This window comes from Heterodontus francisci, chromosome 5, assembly GCF_036365525.1.
Source record: "Heterodontus francisci isolate sHetFra1 chromosome 5, sHetFra1.hap1, whole genome shotgun sequence".
Classification (NCBI taxonomy): Eukaryota; Metazoa; Chordata; class Chondrichthyes; order Heterodontiformes; family Heterodontidae; genus Heterodontus; species Heterodontus francisci.
This window is the reverse complement of record NC_090375.1, coordinates 186647438-186667556: the sequence shown is the minus strand read 5'-3', so window position 1 is coordinate 186667556 and position 20119 is coordinate 186647438. Positions and strand designations below refer to the sequence as shown.

At 42.4% G+C, this 20119-nt stretch overlaps 1 protein-coding gene across 1 annotated transcript in view; it reads left to right on the top strand.

The window, feature by feature from the left end:
• Positions 1–17814, top strand: part of LOC137370307 (potassium voltage-gated channel subfamily G member 2-like) — a 40289-nt gene extending 22475 nt beyond the window's left edge. The window contains exon 2 of the mRNA XM_068032687.1: positions 17035–17814. Within this exon, the coding sequence (XP_067888788.1) occupies positions 17035–17814 (780 nt within the window). The remainder of the gene's footprint in view (positions 1–17034) is intronic.
• The last annotated feature ends 2305 nt before the right edge of the window (positions 17815–20119 follow it).

The following is a 20119-nucleotide window of genomic DNA, read 5'->3' as shown; positions in this document are numbered from 1 at the left end:
ATCACCCTTTAGGTGAAAAAGATTTTCCTCATATCCCCTCTAATCCCTCTAACAATCACCTTAAATCTGTGCCCCCTGGTAATTGACCTCTCTGCTAGGGGAAACAGGTCCTTCCTGTCTACTCTATCTAGGCCCCTCATAATTTTGTACACCTCAATTAAGTCACCCCTCAGCCTCCTCTGTTCTAAGGAAAACAACCCTAGCCGATCCAATCCTTCCTCATAGCTGCAACTTGCAAGGCCTGGCAACATTCTTGTAAATCTCCTCTGTGCTCTCTCCAGAAAAATTATGTCCTTTCTGTAACATGGTGACCAGAACTGTATGCAATACTCCAACTGTGGCCTAATCAGCGTTTTATACAGTTCCAGCATTGCATCCCTGCTTTTGAATTTTATACCTCGGTCAATAAAGGATAGCATTCCATATGCCTTCTTCACCACTCTATCCACCTGTCCTGCCACCTTCCAGGACCTGTGGACATGCACTCCAAGGTCTCTCACTTCTTCTACCCCTCTCAATATCCTCCCATTTACTGTGTATTCCCTTGCTTTATTTGCCCTCCCCAAATGCATTACCTCACACTTATCTGGATTGAATTCCTTTTGCCACTTTTCGACCCACTCAACCAAACCAATTATATCATTCTGGAGTCTACAGCTATCCTCTTCACTATCAAATACACGGCCAATTTTTGTGTCATCTGTAAATTTCACAACCATGTCTCCCACATTTAAGTCCAGATCATTAATATATACCACAAACAGCAAGGGACTCAACACTAAGCCCTGTGCAATGCCACTGGAAACTGCTTTCCATTCGCAAAAGCATCCGAACACTAGCCTTTGTTTCCTGTCACTGAGCCAATTTTGGATCTAACTTGCCATATTCCCCTGTATCCCATGAGTTTTTTTGACCAGACTGCATTTGGTTTGCCCAATGTAGAGGAGACCATATTGTGAGTGGCAAATACAGTCTACTAAATTGAAAGTAGTACAAGTTCAGCCAGGCGGAGGAGGGTGGTGGTGGATGGGGACTGGTTGGGTGTCTGTTCAAGGAAGAAGCGGAGAGCCCCAGAACGCCCTGGTGGGAGATAGAGGTGTAGAGAGACTGGACGTCCATAGTGAAGAGGAGGCGGTTAGGGTCAGGAAACTGGAAACTGTTGAAATGACGTAGGGTATCAAAAGATTCATGGATGTAGGTGGGAAGAGACTGGACTAGGGGGAGAAAAAAATACTCAAGATCGGAGAAAATAAGTTTAGTGGGACAGGAACAGGCTGAAATGATGAGTCTAGTAGGGGACAGTCCTATTTGTGGGTTTTAGGAAGGAGGTAGATGCATGCTGTCAGGGGTTGCAGGACTATGAGGTTGGAAGCTGTAGAGGGAAGATCTCCAGAGGAGATAAGGTCAGTGACAGTCCTGTGGACAGTAACTTGATGTTTGGTGGTGGGGACATGATCCAGAGGGAGGTAGGAAGAAGTGTCTGAGAGTTGGCGCTTAGCCTTTGCAAGGTAAAGGTCGGTGTACCAGACAACAACAGCATCACCCTTGTCTGCAGGTTTGATCACAATGTCGGGGTTAGCTCTGAGAGAACGGAGTGCAGCAAGTTCAAAGGGAGACAGATTAGAGTGAGTGAGGGGAGCAGAGAAATTAAGATGGCCGATGTCACGTCAACAGTTTTCAATGAAAAGATCAAGAGCGGGTAAGAAGCCAGAGGAAGGGGTCCAGGTGGAGGGAGAATACTGGAGGCAGGTGAATGGATCTGCTGGTCAGGGGAGGACTGCTGGCCAAAGAAGTGAGCCCAGAGACTAAAGCAATGGAAAAGGAGCTCAACGTCACGCTGAGTGTGAAATTCATTGAGGTGGGGGCGTAAGGGTATAAAACTGAGTCTCTGCTAAGTACAGATCATTCAGCATCAGAGAGAGGAAAGTCAGAGGGTATTGTGAATACACAGCCAGGGGTGAGATTAGGAGAAGGGGTGGGGTCAGAGGGAAGTGAGGGGCATTGGTCCCCATGAGCTGCTGGAGCTTGCGTTCCTTAACACCTGAAAGGAAGAGAAAAAGTTTTTTTTTAATGTGTCGGATAAGACGAAGGATGAAATGAAACTGCAGAGCAGGAAAGCTTTGAGATAGGGTGAGTCAGTGCTGCTGGAGAGGGAGGTCGAGTGTGTACATGTGCCAGTGGATGGCACTGAGTGTGGATCTCAGGATGCGGAGAGAACAGCAGTCCGAGGAACATTGCATTTCTCAGAGATACCTGTAATCCAGGGTGGATTCTAAGCATGAAGGATGGAATTTCAGTTGGAATCTATGCGGAGTAAGTCGGAGCCAGAGACAGTCACTGAGGAAGGAAATGTGGCTGTGAAAATGAGTTTTGGCAGACACCTTATCACACACCAGGAGGGAAATGGAAAACAACAAATGTGAGCAAAATAAAAGAGACAAACGGAAATCCTGTCAGAGAGAAGAGCAAAACTTCTTCAAGGTAGGCATTCCTGGAAGAGAAGTGTCTGTGAATTAAACACTAAAATAAGAGTAAAATACTGCAGATGCTGGATCTCTGAAATGAGAACAGAAAGTGCCAGAAATACTCAGCAGGTCTGGCAGTATCCGTGGAGAGAGAAACAGAGTTAACATTTCAGGTCCATGACCCTTCATCAGAACTGGGAAAAGTTAGAAATGTAACAGTCTTCGAGCAAGTGAAAGGGAGGAGTGGGGGGAAGAAGAACAAGGAAGGAAGGTCTGAGATATCTATTGAGCCTTTGTTGTGCATGAATTGGTGTCCAAGTCAATCCAGCTTTATTATTTTAGTTTCAACACGTTTATACAGTGCCTTTTAACGTACTGAAATGTCCCAAGGTGCTTCACAGAAGCGTTATCAAACAAAATTTGACACTGAACCACATAATGAGGCGGCCAAAGGCTTGATCAAAGAGGTCAATTTTAAGGAGCATCTTAAAGTAGGTGGGAGATGCAGAGAGGTGGAAGGATTTAGGGAGGGAGTTTCAGAGCTTAGGGCCTAAGCAGCTGAAGGCACAATCATCAATGCTGGAGTAATTAAAATCGGGGATGCGCAAGAGGCCAGAATTGGATTACAGCGATCTCGGAGGGTTGAAGGGCTGGAGAAGACTATAGAGATACGAGGGGTGAGGCCATGGAGGGATTTGAGAACAAGAATGAAAATGTTTAAAATGAGGCATTGTTGAACTGGGAGCTCATGTTAGTCATCAAGCTCAGGGGTGATGGGTGAAAAGGACTTGGTGTGTGTTAGGATATGGGCAGCAGAGTATAGGACGAACTGAAGTTCATGGAGAGTGGAAGGTGTGAAGCTGACCAGGAGAGTGTTGGAATAGTCAAGTCTAGAGATAACAAAGGAATGGATGAAGCTTTCAACAGCAGATGATGGGTGACTGGCAATATCACATGGAATATTAAGAGGAAGTAGGCGGTCTTGGCAATAGAAGCTATTTTGACTCAACAGTGCTAGTGTTTTTTATTCATTTGTGGGATATGGGCATCACTGGCTAAGCCAGCATTTATTGCCCATTCCTAATTGCCCTTGAGAAGGTGGTGGTGAGCTGCCTTCTTGAACCGCTGCAGTCCATGTGAGGTAGGTACACCCACAATGCTGTTAGGAAGGGAGTTCCAGGATTTTGACCCAGTGACAGCGAAGGAACGGCGATATAGTTGCAAGTCAGGATGGTGTGTGACTTGGAGGGGAATTTGCAGGTGGTGGTGTTCCATGCATCTTCTGCCCTTGTCCTTCTAGGTGGTAGAGTTTGCAGGTTTGGAAGGTGCTGTCAAAGGAGCCTTGGTTGAGTTGCTGCAGTGCATCTTGTAGATGGTACACACTGCTGCCACTGTGTGTTAGTGGTGAAGGGAGTGAATGATGAAGGTGTTGAATGGGGTGCCAATCCAGCGAGATGTTTTGTCCTGGATGGCGTCGAGCTTCTCAAGTGTTGTTGGAGCTGCACCCTTCCAGTCAAGTGGAAAGTATTCCATCACATTCCTGACTTGTGCCTTGTCGATGGTGGACAGGCATTGGGGAGTCAGGAGGTGAGTTACTCACCACAGAATTCCCAGCCTCTGACCTGCTCTAGCAGCCACAGTATTTATGTGGCTGGTCCAGTTCAGGTTCTGGTCAATGGTGACCCTCAGGATGTTGATAGTGGGGGATTCAGTAATGATAATGCCTTGAACATCAGGGGAGATGGTTAGATTCTCTCGTTTCAGATGGTCATTGCCTGGCACTTGGTGTAGCGCGAACGTTACTTGCCACTTATCAGCCCAAGCCTGGAGATTGTCCAGGTCTTGCTGTATCTGGGCATGGGCTGCTTCAGTATCTGAGGAGTTGCAAATGGTGCTCAACATTGTGAAATCATCAGCGAACATCCCCACTTCTGATCTTAAGATGGAGCGAAGGTCATTGATGAAGCAGCTGAAGATGGTTGTGCCTAGGACACTACCCTGAGGAACTCCTGCAGTGATAAAGAACAAAGAAAATTACAGCACAGGAACAGGCCCTTCGGCCCTCCAAGCCTGCGCCGATCCAGATCTTCTATCTAAACCTGTCGCCTATTTTCTAAGGGTCTGTATCTCTTTGCTTCCTGCCCATTCATGTATCTGACTAGATACATCTTAAAAGACGCTATTGTGCCCGCGTCTACCACCTCCGCTGGCAACATGTTCCAGGCACCCACCACCCTCTGCGTAAAGAACTTTCCACGCATATGCCCCTGATGACCTGGGACTGAGATGATTGACCTCCAACAACCACAACTATCTTCCTTTGTGCTAGATATGAGTCCAACCATCAGAGAGTTTCCCCCTGATTCCCATTGACTCCAGTTTTGCTCAGGCTCCTTGATGCCATACTCGGTCAAATGCTGCCTTGATGTCAAGGGCAGTCGCTCTCACCTCAACTCTTTTCAGCTCTTTTGTTCATGTTTGGACCAAGGCTGTAATGAAGTCAGGAGTTGAGTGGCCCTGGCGGAACCCAAACGGAGTGTCAGCAAGCAGGTTATTGCTTAGCATATGCTGCTTGACAGCACTGTCGACGATACCTTCAATCACTGCTGATGACCGAGAGTAGACTGATAGGGTGGTAATTGACCGGGTTGGATTTGTCCTGCATTTTGTGCACAGGACATAACTGAGCAATTTTCCACATTGCTGGATAGATGCCGGTGTTGTAGCTGTACTAGAACAGCTTGATGCATACGATTATGTTCCATCGGAAAACGAACAATTCCATGTGACTGCTCCTTTCCTGATTCCGAAGTGTTGAAGACCTGCATCATTTTAAACTTATAGAATCGTAGAATGGTTACAACACAGAAGGCAGCCATTCGGTCTGTCATGTCCTTGCAGGCTGTCTACAAGAGAAAATCACCTAGTCCCACGGGCCTGCCTTCTCCCTGTAGTCCTACAATTTTGTTTTCTCTTCAGATAATTATCCAGTTCACTTTTGAAGGCTTCCATTGATTCTGCCTCCACCACACTTTAAGGCAGTGCATTCCAGATCCTAACAATTGCTGCATAAAAAAGATTTTCCTCATATCACTGTAGCTTCTTTTACCAATCAAATTAAGTCGGTGTCCTCCGGTTTGGGATCTTTCAGCCAGTGGGAACAATTTCTCCCTATCTACTCTGTTGAGACCCCTCATGATCTTGAACACCTCCATCAAATGTCCTCTTAAACATCTCTTCTCCAAGGAGAATGGCCCCAGCTTCTCCAACCTAACCATATAACTGAAGTTGCTCATCCGTGGAACCATTCTCATGAATCTTTTCTGCACGCTCTCCAATGCCTTAACATCCTTCCGAAAGTGTGGTGCCTAGAGTTGGACACAATACTCCAATTGAAGCCCAACTAGTGTTTTATACAGGTTCATCATAACTTCCTTGTTTTTGTACTCAATGCCCCTATTTATAAAACCCAGCATCCCACATGCTTTATTAGCCACTTTCTCAACCTGCCCTGCAACCTTCATTGTTTTGTGCACATATACCCCCAAGTCCCTTTGCTCCTGCATCCCCTATAGAATTGTACCTTTTAGTTAATATTGCCTCTCCTTGTTCTTTTTACCAAAATGAATCACAACACACTTTTCTGCATTAAATTCCATCTGCCATTTGTCTGCCCATTCCACCAGCCTGTCTATGTCCTCTTGAAGTCTATCACTATCCTCCTCACAGTTCACAATACTTCTAAGTTTTGTCATGTTGTACAAACGTTTTAGGTGAGACTAACCTTATGAGGACTGTGTAGTACTTACTTTTTGGATATGATAGCAATTGTTATCCATTACCAACTATTCATGGATCCTGGAACTAGGATCATTACTGAATATGTATAATGATTATGTCTTGGGACATTTATCAAAGATCAAACTGGTACGTGGTGAAATTCAGATAGATAATCTACAAAAGGAAACCAGCTTTCTTTTTGCTGGAATTATTCCTTGTATCACAGATCTTTGAAATTTAAATAGATAACTAGTCTCATTAGCAGAAGAAAGTAGTTTAATCCTGCTGGTGACACAGCATGCCCTAACAAAAATGAATTTTGATTAGAACAACCCCCACGGTAAAGAATGTGATAAACAAGCTTGCTAATTATCTGAACCTCTTTTGCAGTTACACGCTAGAAAATCATTACCAGTCAATGAGCTCTAACAAGCAAGCATCTGTTTTAGAATACTGATTATTTGAATGTTAATTTTAAACCTGCCAATAACTGTACATGAAGACAAATATAACAGCACAATCCCTTAGTTTCTAGTTTATCGAGATGAGGGAAACTTTTTTTATGCAGCGAGTTGTGATCTTTAATGCACTGCCTGAAAGGGTGATGGAAGTGGATTCAATAATAACTTTCAAAAGGGAATTGGATAAATTCTTGAAAAGGAAACATTTGCAGGCCTATTGGGAAAGAGCAGGGGAGTGGGACTAATTGGATAGCTCTTTCAAAGAGCTGGTACAGGCATGATGGACTGAATGGCCCCCATCTGTAGTATAAGGTTCTAAGAGTCTATGATTCGACAAAGGGATTGCTTTGTTTCCCTTCAGCAAACAACAAAATGTCTTTAAAAGGCAAAATACTGCAGATGCCAGAAATCTGAAATAAAAACCGAAAGTGCTGGAAATACTCAGCAGGTCTGGCAGCATCTGTGGAGATAGAAACAGAGTTAATGTTTCAGATCTGCTGAGGATCTCCAGCACTTTCTGTTTTTGTCTTTAAAAGGCACCTGCTTATAAGAGTGCAAGGCCTGTATACAGTACTGTTTTTCTGACTGTATATGCCTCTTTGACCGCTATCTGTCAGAGCACAATAGAATTCTTCTACCACAAGTCTGATATACCAGTATGGTGTAAAACACTTGGCCAGTCCTTTGGTTGTTTTACCCTTTACATTGTAATCCCAGATAACTCTGCAGCTAAGAATTAAGACTTGCGCAGGTCTCTTCTGGCACAGCTGTAGTTCCTGCACATAATGGATAATTAATGGTTGTTAAATGGAATTCTGTGATGAAAATTAAATCATCCCAGTTGTCAAGTCATCTCCATTCAGCAAAATCTATTAATTTTGTTCCCAGATCTTAATCTTGTTCCTGTTAGACTATGCTTCCTTTATTGATGATTTCCTGTGCTTAATCTTGTATGACAATAAAGGCATAAAGATAAAATCTTGCTAGGTATAAAAGTTATTACATTGTTCTGATATTTTGCAAACTGGTTAGTGGCATGAGTTATATGAATATTTAATTGCATTGATTAAGACTGTTGTGCCTCATGAATGTACAAGTTCCAGAAAATGGCCTGCATTGAAATTAGAAGATGTTGACTAGATGTGTCATTATTAAGAATGTGCTAATCCTGTGATCTGCAAAAGAATGTTCTGTCTTTAATAACATTACAGCCAGTTAATGCACTCTTAAATAGACATTTTCTCTCATATTCCTGTAGATGGCTAGTCTTGCTTATTTTTCCCATATTCATAGTATAATTTCCTTTCCTGTTAAAAACAAAACTGGAATTTGACTGAGTGTGGCACAAAGGAGCCCTAGTAAAATTGAAGTAAATGCAGATCAAGGGGGAAAACTCTCCACTGGTTGGAGTCATACCTAGCTCAAAGGAAGATGGTTGTTTTTGTTGGAGGCCAATCATCTCATCACCAGGACATCACTGTAGGAGTTCCTTGGGGTAGTGTCTTCAGCCCAACTAGCTTCAGCTGTTTCCCTCCAACATAGGGTTAGAAGTGGGGATGTTCGCTGATGATTGCAGTGTTCAGTTTCATTCCCAATTTCTCAGATAATGAAGCAGTCTGTGCCTGCATGCAGCAAGAGCTGGAAAACATCCAGGCTTGGACTAATAAGTGGCTAGTAACATTTGTGCCACACATGTGCCAGGAAAATGACTACCGCAGCCTCACAGCTCCAGCGACCCGGGTTCAATTCTGGGTACTGCCTGTGTGGAGTTTGCAAGTTCTCCCTGTGTCTGCGTGGGTTTCCTCCGGGTGCTCCGGTTTCCTCCCACATGCCAAAGACTTGCAGGTTGATAGGTAAATTGGCCATTAGCAATTGCCCCTAGTATAGTTAGGTGGTAGGGAAATATAGGGACAGGTGGGGATGTGGTAGGAATATGGAATTAGTGCAGAATTAGTATAAATGGGTGGTTGATGGTCGGCACAGACTCAGTGGGCCGAAGGGCCTGTTTCAGTGCTGTATCTCTAAACTAAACTAAACTAAACCAACAAGAGCGTCTAGCCACCTCCCCTTGACATTCAATGGAATCACCGTCACCAATTCCTCCAGAATCAACATTATGGGGCTTACTATGGACCAGAAACTGAACTGGACCAGCCACATAAATACTGTGGCTTCAAGAGCAGGTCAGATGCTGGGAATTCTGCAATAAATAACTCTCACCGCCTGACTGCCGAAAGCTTTTCTATCATCTACAATGCATTGGTCACCAGTGTGATGGAATACTGTCCACTTGCCTGGATGAGTGCAGCTCCAACAACACTCAAGAAGCTTAGGACAAAGCAGTTTGCTTGATTGACATCCCTTAAACATCCACTCCCTTTATCGCCAGCACAATGTGGCTGCTGCAGTGTGTAACATCTACAGAGTGCACCGCAGCAACTCACCAAGGCCTCATAGACAGCACCTCCCCAAAAGGTCAATGGCAGCAGGTGGCCGGGAACACCGCCATCTGCAAAACACGCCATTCTGATTTGGAAATATGTCAGCGTTCCTTCATCGCCACTGGATCAAAAACCTAGAACTCCCTATCTAATAGCAGTGTAGGAGCATCTTCACCATAGAAACTGCAGCAGTTCAAGGCGGCAGCTCACCATCATGTTCTCAAGGGCAGTTCGATATGGCAAAAATGCTGGTTATGCTGGCGATGCTCAGACCCCATGAATGAATAAATAAAAAAGTATAAAGTTCTCAGAGAGCGTGTTTTTTATATATATATATATATATATATATTTAATTAATGTCTGAAACGATTTCTTCAGTAACAGAATGCCATAATTGATTAACATTTGTCTATGCTTTCTGTTCCTTTGTTCTCTGAGCAAAGTAGATCATAACCAAGAAATTACTATTTCTAATATTAGTGAACAAATGCTTAATATTTGTATAATGTTCCTCCATTTGCTGTGTTAATGGAAGCATTAATTTAAAATACATTTATAAAATAAATCTATAATCTAGGAACATTATTTGAATAGGGACGTTAATTTATTTAAAATAAATGGTTTACTGGCTCTGTTATAATTGCAGACAGAGCAATGTCTGTTAATATCAGGAACTGTCATTTTGAGGCTAATCTCTGCCCCAGTGTGTAAACTTGGACTACTTACTAGTATTAATGATAATCTATATATATATAAAATAGTGAGTACAATACAGTCACAACATGTTATTGAGCTTTCTGCATGAGAATTTTATCTCCAACAACCCTCAAAGTTAGTAATCAGATCTTTGCAGTAGCTCAAACAGTACAGAAAAATGCTTCTAAATATATTCACTGCTTGGTCAGTCAGTGTGTGAAGATGATTAAATTAATTGTGTGTGTATGTAGTTGTATGGTACCCTGACCAATAACCCATTGACACTCACACTCTAGATTCATGCACTAAGAAACTTGACCAGAAACTTAACTGGGCCAGCTACATAAATACAGTGGCTACAACAGCAGGTCAGAGGCTGGGAATTCTGTGGTGAGTAACTCACCTCCTGATTCCCCAAAGACTGTCCACCATCTACAAAGCACAAGTCAGAAGTGTGATGGAATACTTTCCACTTGCCTGGATGAGTGCAGCTCCAACAACACTCAAGAAGCTCCACACCATCCAGCCTGCTTGATTGGCACCCCATCTACTACTTCAAACATAGAAACATAGAAAAATAGGAGCAGGAGTAGGCCGTTTGGCCCTTCGGGCCTGCTCCGCCATTCAAAAAAAGACCATGGCTGATTGTCTAATTCAGTACCCTGTTCCCGCTTTCTCCCCCATATCCCTTGATCCCTTTGGCATTAAGAAATATATCCATTTCCTTCCTGAATATATTTAATGACTTGGCCTCCACTGCCTGCTGTGGTAGAGAATTCCACAGGTTCACTACCCTCTGAGTGAAGAAATCTCTCCTCATCTCTGTTCTAAATGACATACCCCATATCCTGAGACTGTGACCCCTGGTTCTGAACTCCCCAGCCATTGGGAACATCCTTCCTCTATCTAGCCTGTCTAGTCCTGTTAGAATTTTATAGGTTTCCATGAGATCCCCCTCATTCTTCTAAACTCTAGTGAATATAGGCCTAGTCGACCCAATCTCTCCTCATACGTCAATCCTGCCATCCCAGGAATCAGCCTAATAAATCTTCTTTGCACTCCCTCCATGGCAAGAACATCCTTCCTCAGATAAGCAGACCAAAACTGCACACGATACTCCAGATGTGGTCTCACCAAGGCCCTGTATAACTGCAGTAAGACATCTCTGCTCCTACACTCATTCCCTCCTCCATCACCAGTGCACGGTGGCTGCAGTGTGTACCAGCTACAAGTTGCACTGCAGCAACTTGCCAAGACTGTTTCAATAGCAATTTGCAAACCCACAACCTCTACCACCTCGAAGAACAAGGGCATCAGGCATATGTGAACACCACCACCTGCAAGTACCCCCAAGTCACTCATCATCCTGACTTGGAAATATATCGCTGTTCCTTCATCGTCACTGGGTCAAAAACCTGGAACTGCCTCCCGAATAGCACTATGGGTGTACCTACACTACACAGTCTGGAGTAGTTCAAGAAGGTGACCCACCATCACCTTCTCAAGGGCAATTAGGGATGGGTAATAAATTCCCACAATGGCCACTTCACATGAATGAATATCGAGAAAACTAAGAATGGCCATTTGGTTGAGATACAGGAAAATTATTGGTGGCTCTAAACTGTTTCCAGGAGGTCAGTGGAAAAGCAGACATTTGAAGAGGCAAAAATTGACATTTCACACCAAAAACAATTACTAGATCTTAAAATAGAGAAAAGTAAACTCTTAAAAAGGAATAAATTACTCCCTTGTTATCGATGAGAAGATAACTCATGCATATGGAAGAGCAGCCAGGGGTCTCAGAGGATCAGACACTAAAATTAGTGAAAGAAACTAGGAAGGATTAGAGAGTCACATGGCACAAAAGGTGGCCATTCAGCCCATCAAATCCATGCTGGCTCTCTAGAGCAATCCAGTCACTCCCACTCCCTCGCTTTATCCCAGTAGACCTGCAACTTTATTCCTTCAAGTGCCCATCCAATTTCCTTTTGAAATCATTGATTGCGTCTGCTTCTACCACCGTTATAGGCAGCGAGTTCCAGGTCATTACCACATGCTGTGCAAGAAAGTTCTTCCTCAAGTGTCCCCTGCATTTCCTGCCCAAAGCCTTAAATCTGTGTCCCCTAGTCCTTGTACCATCAGCTAATGGGAACAGCTTTTCTTGGTCTACCTTGTCTATGTTGGTCATAATCTTGTAGACCTCCATCAAATCTTCCCTCAATCTCCTTTGCTCCAGGGAGAACAACCCCAGCTTTTCCAACCTAACATTGTAGCTAAAATCCCTCATCCCTGGAACCATTCTAGTAAATCTCCTCTGCACCCTTTCAAGAGCCCTCACATTGTTCCTAAAGTATGGTGACCAGAACTGGATGCAATACTCCAGTTATGGCCTAACCACAGCTTTATTCTATTAAATCTTTTTTGTACTTTCTCCACTGCCTCTGTCATTTCTATAATATGCAAACCAGAACTGTGCACAGTATTCCAAGATGAAGCGTGGGGAATTAACATACTGAGACTATTGGCAGGCCGGTACATTTTTGCTGTAATAGACTCCATAATGTGTTCTAGGACTCTGTTAGCACAACCCTATAGCGTTCCAATGCATCAGGCCAAGGTGCCAGAAGATGTGTTTGTGCCCACAATTTTCAGCGTGAAGCTTCCACTGAATCAGTGTTTCATGGTGGCAAAATGTGTGATACAGGTTAGACACCGCTCAGTAGAGAAAGTTAGTCTCTACATGTTTAACCTGGGTTGCTCACAAGACAAACTGGTTCACTCTGGTGGCCTTTTGCTGAATGGCCAAAAAGCAGATCCTATGCCAAATAATTCAGGCACTGAAAGGTTCATGAAATTAGGAGATCTTAAAAAAAAAAAGGGAAGGGGAGGAAATACAAAATAAGAAATTTGTCTCATTCCCCACACACTCCCCTACAGAAGAAAAGCTTTGAAAAACTTAATGCCCGTTGTGAGATGGAATTTTCCTACCCTAAGGTCACACCTCTATTATTTATATGCTGTAAAATGTTTTTACTCTAGATATAGCAGGATCTTCTCTAATAGAAGTTATGTGATGAGCCACACTCAATTAGCAGGACTCTTTGCAATCATGTTGATGGTTTGCTGTACTCATGAATCATAACTTAATAGGTCAAACATTTCAACAACAGCAGCAGCTTACATTTCTATAGTACTTTTAATACAGTAAAACGTCCCAAGGTGCTTCACAGGAGTATTGTAAGCCAAAATTTGATACCGATCACATAAGAAGATATTAGAACAGGTGACCAAAAGTTTTGTCAAAGAGGTAGATTTTAAGGAGAGACTAAAAGGAGGAAAGTGAGGTAGATGGTCAGAGAGGTTTAAGAAGGGAATTCCAGAGTTTTGTGCCTAGGCAGCCAATAGTAGAGAGAAGGAAATCCATCTCCTCATTTAGATCTAAATTTAATCCATACAAATTAGTTTTCAACCTTCCACTCAACTGGTTGTTTAGCCTGTTTTAGATTCTTCCATTTGTTATTGAAAGAAGACTACATTCATTTAAATTTTGATGGTTCACATTCACTGCTCTCTGGTAGCTGATGCCATAACTGGATAACTCCAGGTGCTAAGCTTATTCTTCATGACCTTTACAATTTTACAATTTCCTTCTCAAAACATCGACTTCCTCATTTGGATGTGGTTCTACTGGAAACTTTCCTAACTTTTGTCTTTTAACGCTGATAGTGTGTGTACAATTAGCATACCCAAATATTTTAATAATTGTTCAGTCAGCTTTGCTTTCTTAGCACTGATTTACATAATCTTTCCTTTTTCAGTATTAATATCTGCCATTCACTTCCATAGTTGCTAAATGTATTTAGATTTCTAAATAATTTACCTAGTTGTCTCGCAGACTTGTTATGAAGATATAAGTGTATGGTATGAGGAAATGTAGCAGCAGGGATAGAAAGTCGATTAACGGACAGGAAGGAAAGGGTTGGAGGTTACTGGATGTTGCTCAGATTGGAAGTGGTGTACACCAGAGTACAGTGTTGGGTCTACTTTTGTTCTCAGTATCTACAGATGGTGCAGGCTTGAGAACACTATCTCAAAATTTGCTGAAGGCACAGAAGGGGGGGATTGCAAACATCAAGGGAGGACCATAAAAGACTTCAGTAAGACAGAAGTAGATTAGGGGAATGGACAGACAGATGGCAAATGCTATTTAATGTGGAGAATGAGTGTAATAGATCTTGGACGGAATAACAAGGAATTGGAGTTTGCAGTCAAAGACTATTGATTAACAGAGTACAGAGTTGCAAATCATAATTCGCTGAAAGTGCAAGTGCAGGTAGATAAAGCCACAAAAAAGGACAACAGCATTAGGGTTTCATAATTAATGGGATAAAATCTATTTGACTAAGCTTTAGATCATCTGCCCTAATATTCCCTTTTGTGGCTCAGTGTCACATCTTGTTTGAGGATTGATCCTGTGAAATGCCTTGGAAGTTGTTAAAGGTGCTATCTAAATGCAAGTTGCTATATAGAGTGCAAGAGAAAAGAAATATTAAATTTATACAAGTCATTGGTTTGGTCACAGTTGAAGTTTTGGACAGTTATAGAAGAGTTTAGTGTTATTAGAAAAGAGATAATGGAATCATTGGGATAATGCAGTGCAGATTCAACAGGATAATGCCAGGCATAGGAGCCTATAATTATGAGGAGAGATTTGAGATACTGGACTATTTCCACTGGAAAAGAGAAGGGTAAGAGAAGATTTAACAAAAGCTTTCAGAATTATTCAGAGTTTTGATAGTATTTCCTCAGGTTGGGGAGGCAGTGATGAGGAATCATCAACAGAAAACAGAGATTATGGACAAATTTTAAGGGAAAATCTTCTAACAGTGCATCATTATTTTATTCAAATATTTATCAGAAGTGATCAGTGCAGTGTGGTAGTTTTGGATTGCTGTAGTAAACAGCAGCACAAACCCAAATGGGTCAAATGATTGCCTTCTAGGCTGTAAACCTATATGGTCCGGCTCCTTCGGGGACTTAAGAGGATCTTAGAGGATTCCTCTCCACAGAGGTTAGGAATCCTGCGACGAGTAACTCACCTCCTGCCTCCCCAAAGCCTGTCCACCATCTACAAGGCACAAGTCAGGAGTGTGATGGAATACTCTCCACTTGCCTGGATGGGTGCAGCTCCAACAACACTCAAGAAGCTCAACACCATCCGGGACAAAGCAGCCCGCTTGATTGGATGGGATGCCACAAACATTCACTCGCTCCATCACCAACGCACAGTGGCAGCAGTGTGTACCATCTACAAAATGCACTGCAGCAACGCAGCAAGGCTCCTTAGACAGCATCTTCCAAACCCACGACCTCTACCACTTAGCAGGACAAGGTCAGCAAATGCATGGGAACACCACCACCTTCAAGGTCCCCTCCAAGCCACATACCATCCTGACTTGGAACTATATCACCGTTCCTTCACTGTCGCTGGGTCAAAATCCTGGAACTCCCTTCCTAACAGCACTGTGGGTGTACCTACACCCCAAGGCCTGCAGTGGTTCAAGAAGGCAGCTCACCATCACCTTCTCAATGGCAATTAGGGATGGGCAATAAATGCTGGTCTAACCAGCAACGCTCGTATCGCACGAACAAATACATTTTTTTTTAATATTCTCAGTTGGAAAATGCATTATTTAGTGTGGAACTGAGCCCTCTGATTACAGTGTAGTGACTTTTGCTGCTAAGAGATTGACTGGGAATTTCCTCAGTGCCACTCATGCTGCACTGCTGTAACTTCACAGGATATGCAGCGTAGACAAGGTTTATGTTGGGCAGCCTGAAAAGGTCAGACGGGAGCGGACTTGAGGATGGCTCTGGCCATTGTTGGTGTCAGTTTGGGTGTGATGCTTCCCATGATTGTGCGCCAGCAGGCTCCCCACTCTGTTGATTCATCAATAAAGGATGTCCCCTTGGGATGAGGGAACCAGACAATGGCCAGCATTTGTGAAAGATATTTCAATATAAGCCAACACAATCAGGAAAGGAGGCGAGAAAATGGATTGTAAGACTCCATGAAACAAAGATTCCAATAAATTCGTGCAGTATGGTTTACTTTTCATAAAGCATTGTTGGTTTGGATTTATTGCCTAGACTCTTTTATTATGTGCTTTTACTAGACAGTTCCCACTGTAAATGTCAGACTAACGGATGTATAATTAACAGGTACATGCTTCTGACCTGACCTTTTAAAGTATAGAATCACATTAGCTGCTTTCTAGTCCTTTGGTACCATCACATTTCTTCTGAGCTTTGCACAAATTTCCAATGCCCCTGTATGCACCTCCACCCCGAGTTCTCTCAGTTCTCCCAGATGCATTTCATACTGGCTCGTTGATTTATGAACATTCGAGCACTCCAATATCAGAACCATTAGTTCACAGCTAATTATTTTCTTTATAAGCTTTGTTGCACAGCCCACAATTGTACTGGCTGCAAGGGGATCTGACCAGCATCATCTGCAATCAAAACTGCTGGGCAGAAATCACAACTTCCTTCACTCGCAATACTTTAGCAGCTCTGAAAGGGTTTTAATAGCCATTCATAAGGCTGCATCTCTAAATGAGCAGCAATCTGAGAGCGCAGTTCCCAGTTAAACTACCCATAAGGAAGAGAAATGTTAATGAAAAAAAATCCCCTGTAATGGATCCCATACTATCATATTGTTTTATTTCTCTCTTTTCCCTCCCGAGTACCATGAATGTAGCAGCCTTTAGATATTCTTTGCAGAAGACATTCTTTATGTGCAAGTTGGACAGGGAGTGCCAGAAGGCTGTTCCACCATGAGAGACATCATAGTCAAGCATAACTCCATCATTGCCAGACATCCAAATCGATGTCATACTCTCTTTTCAGCAGCGGTTACTGGATTGCAGGACCCATGGCTGATTTCCCCCCTAATTATAGTACCCTATCTAACTGCTGACCCAGCCAAAGTCAGCAAACCTCAACCCTGACCAAGAATCAAACTTGGGACCTTTCTTGTTCTGTATGGCTCAGTCCCATACCATGAGGTCACTAGGGAAATGTGGTAATCAGCTTATCAATCAAAAATCATTAAGTTACAGAAATTTTATCATCCTCACCCGGTATTCACACACAATTATTTTGATTTTCTTTTTTCTCTTTTTCTAGGGTGAATGTTCCCAGAAGTGCTACAACATCTTTGTTCTAGAAACAGTCTGTGTGGCCTGGTTTTCGTTGGAGTTCCTGCTGCGGTTTATCCAAGCACAGAGCAAATGTGCATTTCTGAGAACTCCTCTGAACATCATCGACATAATAGCCATTTTGCCTTACTACATCAGCCTAATTATAGATGCCGTTTCAGTTGATGGGAAACCAAGAGGTCCTGGAAACCTAGATTTGGAGAAAATAGGCCTAGTCCTCCGAGTTCTGCGTGCTTTGAGGATTTTGTATGTGATGAGATTGGTTCGTCATTCCCTTGGGCTTCAAACTCTGGGACTCACAGTCCAACGATGCACAAGGGAATTTGGCCTCCTTCTCCTCTTTCTCTGTGTGGCCATGGCACTTTTCTCGCCTCTGGTATTTTTAGCGGAGAGTGAATTGGGTGCCAAAAATGATTTCACCAGCGTCCCAAGCAGCTACTGGTGGGCAGTGATCTCTATGACAACTGTGGGTTATGGAGACATGGTCCCACGTAGTATACCTGGACAGGTGGTAGCTTTGAGCAGCATCCTGAGTGGCATTCTCCTCATGGCCTTCCCGGTTACTTCGATCTTTCACACCTTCTCACGTTCTTACATGGAACTGAAAGATCAGCAGCAGCGCATTTCAAGCAACAAAGCCCAATTTAAAGGAAACTCCAAGTCTCAAAATAGTGACAGCTCTCAGGAAACAGACATCTCATTTCCAACAGACCTTGGAGGCTCTCCACTTCAGAATACAGGAGAATAACTATAGAGTGTTGAAGAGCATTAATCAAGGATCTCCAGCTGTTTAGGGGAATGACCACCAGCTCCACATACAAGGTCGCTGAAACAGATGTCTATCTGACCCAATCTATATTTGTGATTGATGTGCTACTATGGCTGGGCTAATGCCCAATGTAAAACACTAGGAAAGGGAATAGGGTTGACCATTTGTCACCTGTATGTTGCATAGAAATAACCTTACTGGGAACCTCATTTTACATGTTAGCTTTGTAGAATTTCAAGCGGAAAATCAAATTATGCTCAAGTGCTTGGCAGTTAAAGATTCCTGATAAACTGATATTGCTGGCACAGTGCATTTTCTGATATTCTACTTTTGTTTAATTCTAGCTGGTCTATTCTTTAACTGATTTAATAATGAGGACCTGCACTTTCTGACAGATTAACATTTTATTTGGAGGTGGAGATGAATTTGAATTCATGATATATTAAAATTCTCTTTTTTTTTTTATTATGGATTGCAGCAGACTTTTACTTCTTGTCTAATAATGTCTACCAAAGTCCCACCATGTGGAAGATTAGACTGAAGTACTGAGAATTAACTATTATCGAATCTGCTGTATGTGTTAAAATTGCAAATTCCAAACTTGGATAACACAGTTTCCTAAAATTGCACAAAGCTTCATCTGACCTAATTAGAAGTAATCATTATGCTTATTCTCATAAGATATTTGGCAACCTTAAATAAATGCTAGCAGCTGGGCACTGGGTGATGGAATAAATTAGCATTTGCCAATAAATTTTCAGAGGATTCACACTCAATGCAATTGGGAGAATCAGAAGCACAAGCACCAATGTGCTGAATTCATTGCAATCCAGATTTTCCAATCAATATTAAAAAAAAAAAGCCTAGAAAATCTGGAACACCAAGAATCAGGTACACAGACCTACTGGCAAAGTTTTCCAACCTATAGCGGGAACATAGAAACAGGATTATGCTATTAAGCCCCTTGAGTCTGCTCCACTCTTCAATTTGATCAGTCTGATCTGTACCTCAACTCCATGTATCCACCTTTGTACCATTTCTCTCATTACCATTACTTTAAATAAACCTATCAATCTCACTCTTGGAAGTTTCAAACGGACCAGCATTCCCAGCCTTTTGGAGGAGTGAGTTCCATATTTCCACTGCCCCTTGTGTGAAAAAGTCTCCCGATTTCACTCCTAAATGGCCAGGCTCCAATTTTAAGATTATTCTCTCTTATTCTGGATTCCTCCACCAGAAAAAAAAAAGTTCCTCTGTGTCTACCTTATCACATCCCAGTATAATTTCAAACACCTTAATTTGTCCTCAACTTTCTAAACTCAAGGGAATAAAAGCAAAGTTTATGTATCATGTCCTTGTAAGCCCTGGTAATATTCTGATGAATCTGTGCTGTACACCTTCTAAGGCCAAACTATATTTTCTGAGGTTTGGTGGGTAAAACTGAATGCAATACGCCAGGTGGAGTTTGACCAAAGCTCTGTACCACTGAAACATTACATCTTAACTTATTTATTCCAATACCCTTGTGATAAGTAACCCTTTTGATCACTTCTTGTATCTGTCTACTAGATTTTAGATGTCCATGCACACAGATCACTAAATCTCTTTGCTCTCCCACAGCTTCTAATCTCACTATTAAAAAATATTCCGGCCTCTCCCTTCCCTACAATGAACTCCATCTGCCATAGTTTTGCCCACTCATTTAGTCTGTCTATGTCCTTTTGTAACTTGCTCTTCCCATCCACACAACTTTCTGTACCTTCTAACTTAATGTCAGCAGCAAACTTGGATATGTAACTATTTTTTCATACAAGTTATTGATCTATATGGTGAAAGATTAAGGCGCCAGTACAAATCCCTGAGAAACACCTCTTGTCACATCCTACTAATCATAGAATAAATCCTTTATCCTTACTTCTTTTCTCCTACCTCACAATCAATTACGAACCCATGTTGCATGGTTACCTCCATGGTTACCTGTTTGCTAATTATCTCTTATGCTGAATTTTATTAAATGCCTTCTGGAAGTCGGTATAAACAATATTGTCAGACACTCCCCTCTCCGCCATGCTCGTGATCTCCAGAAAAAAAATTCAACTAGATTAGTCAGACATGAATAAGCCAAGATTCCTTCATAACTCCATGCTACTCTCTTTGATCATCTAATACTTGTCCAAGTATTCAGTCACTAAGATTCCAGTAACCTTCCTGTAATCAATGTTAAACTGAGAGGATTAAAGTAACCTGATTTCTCTGTTTCTACAAAATGGAGTGACATTTGCTA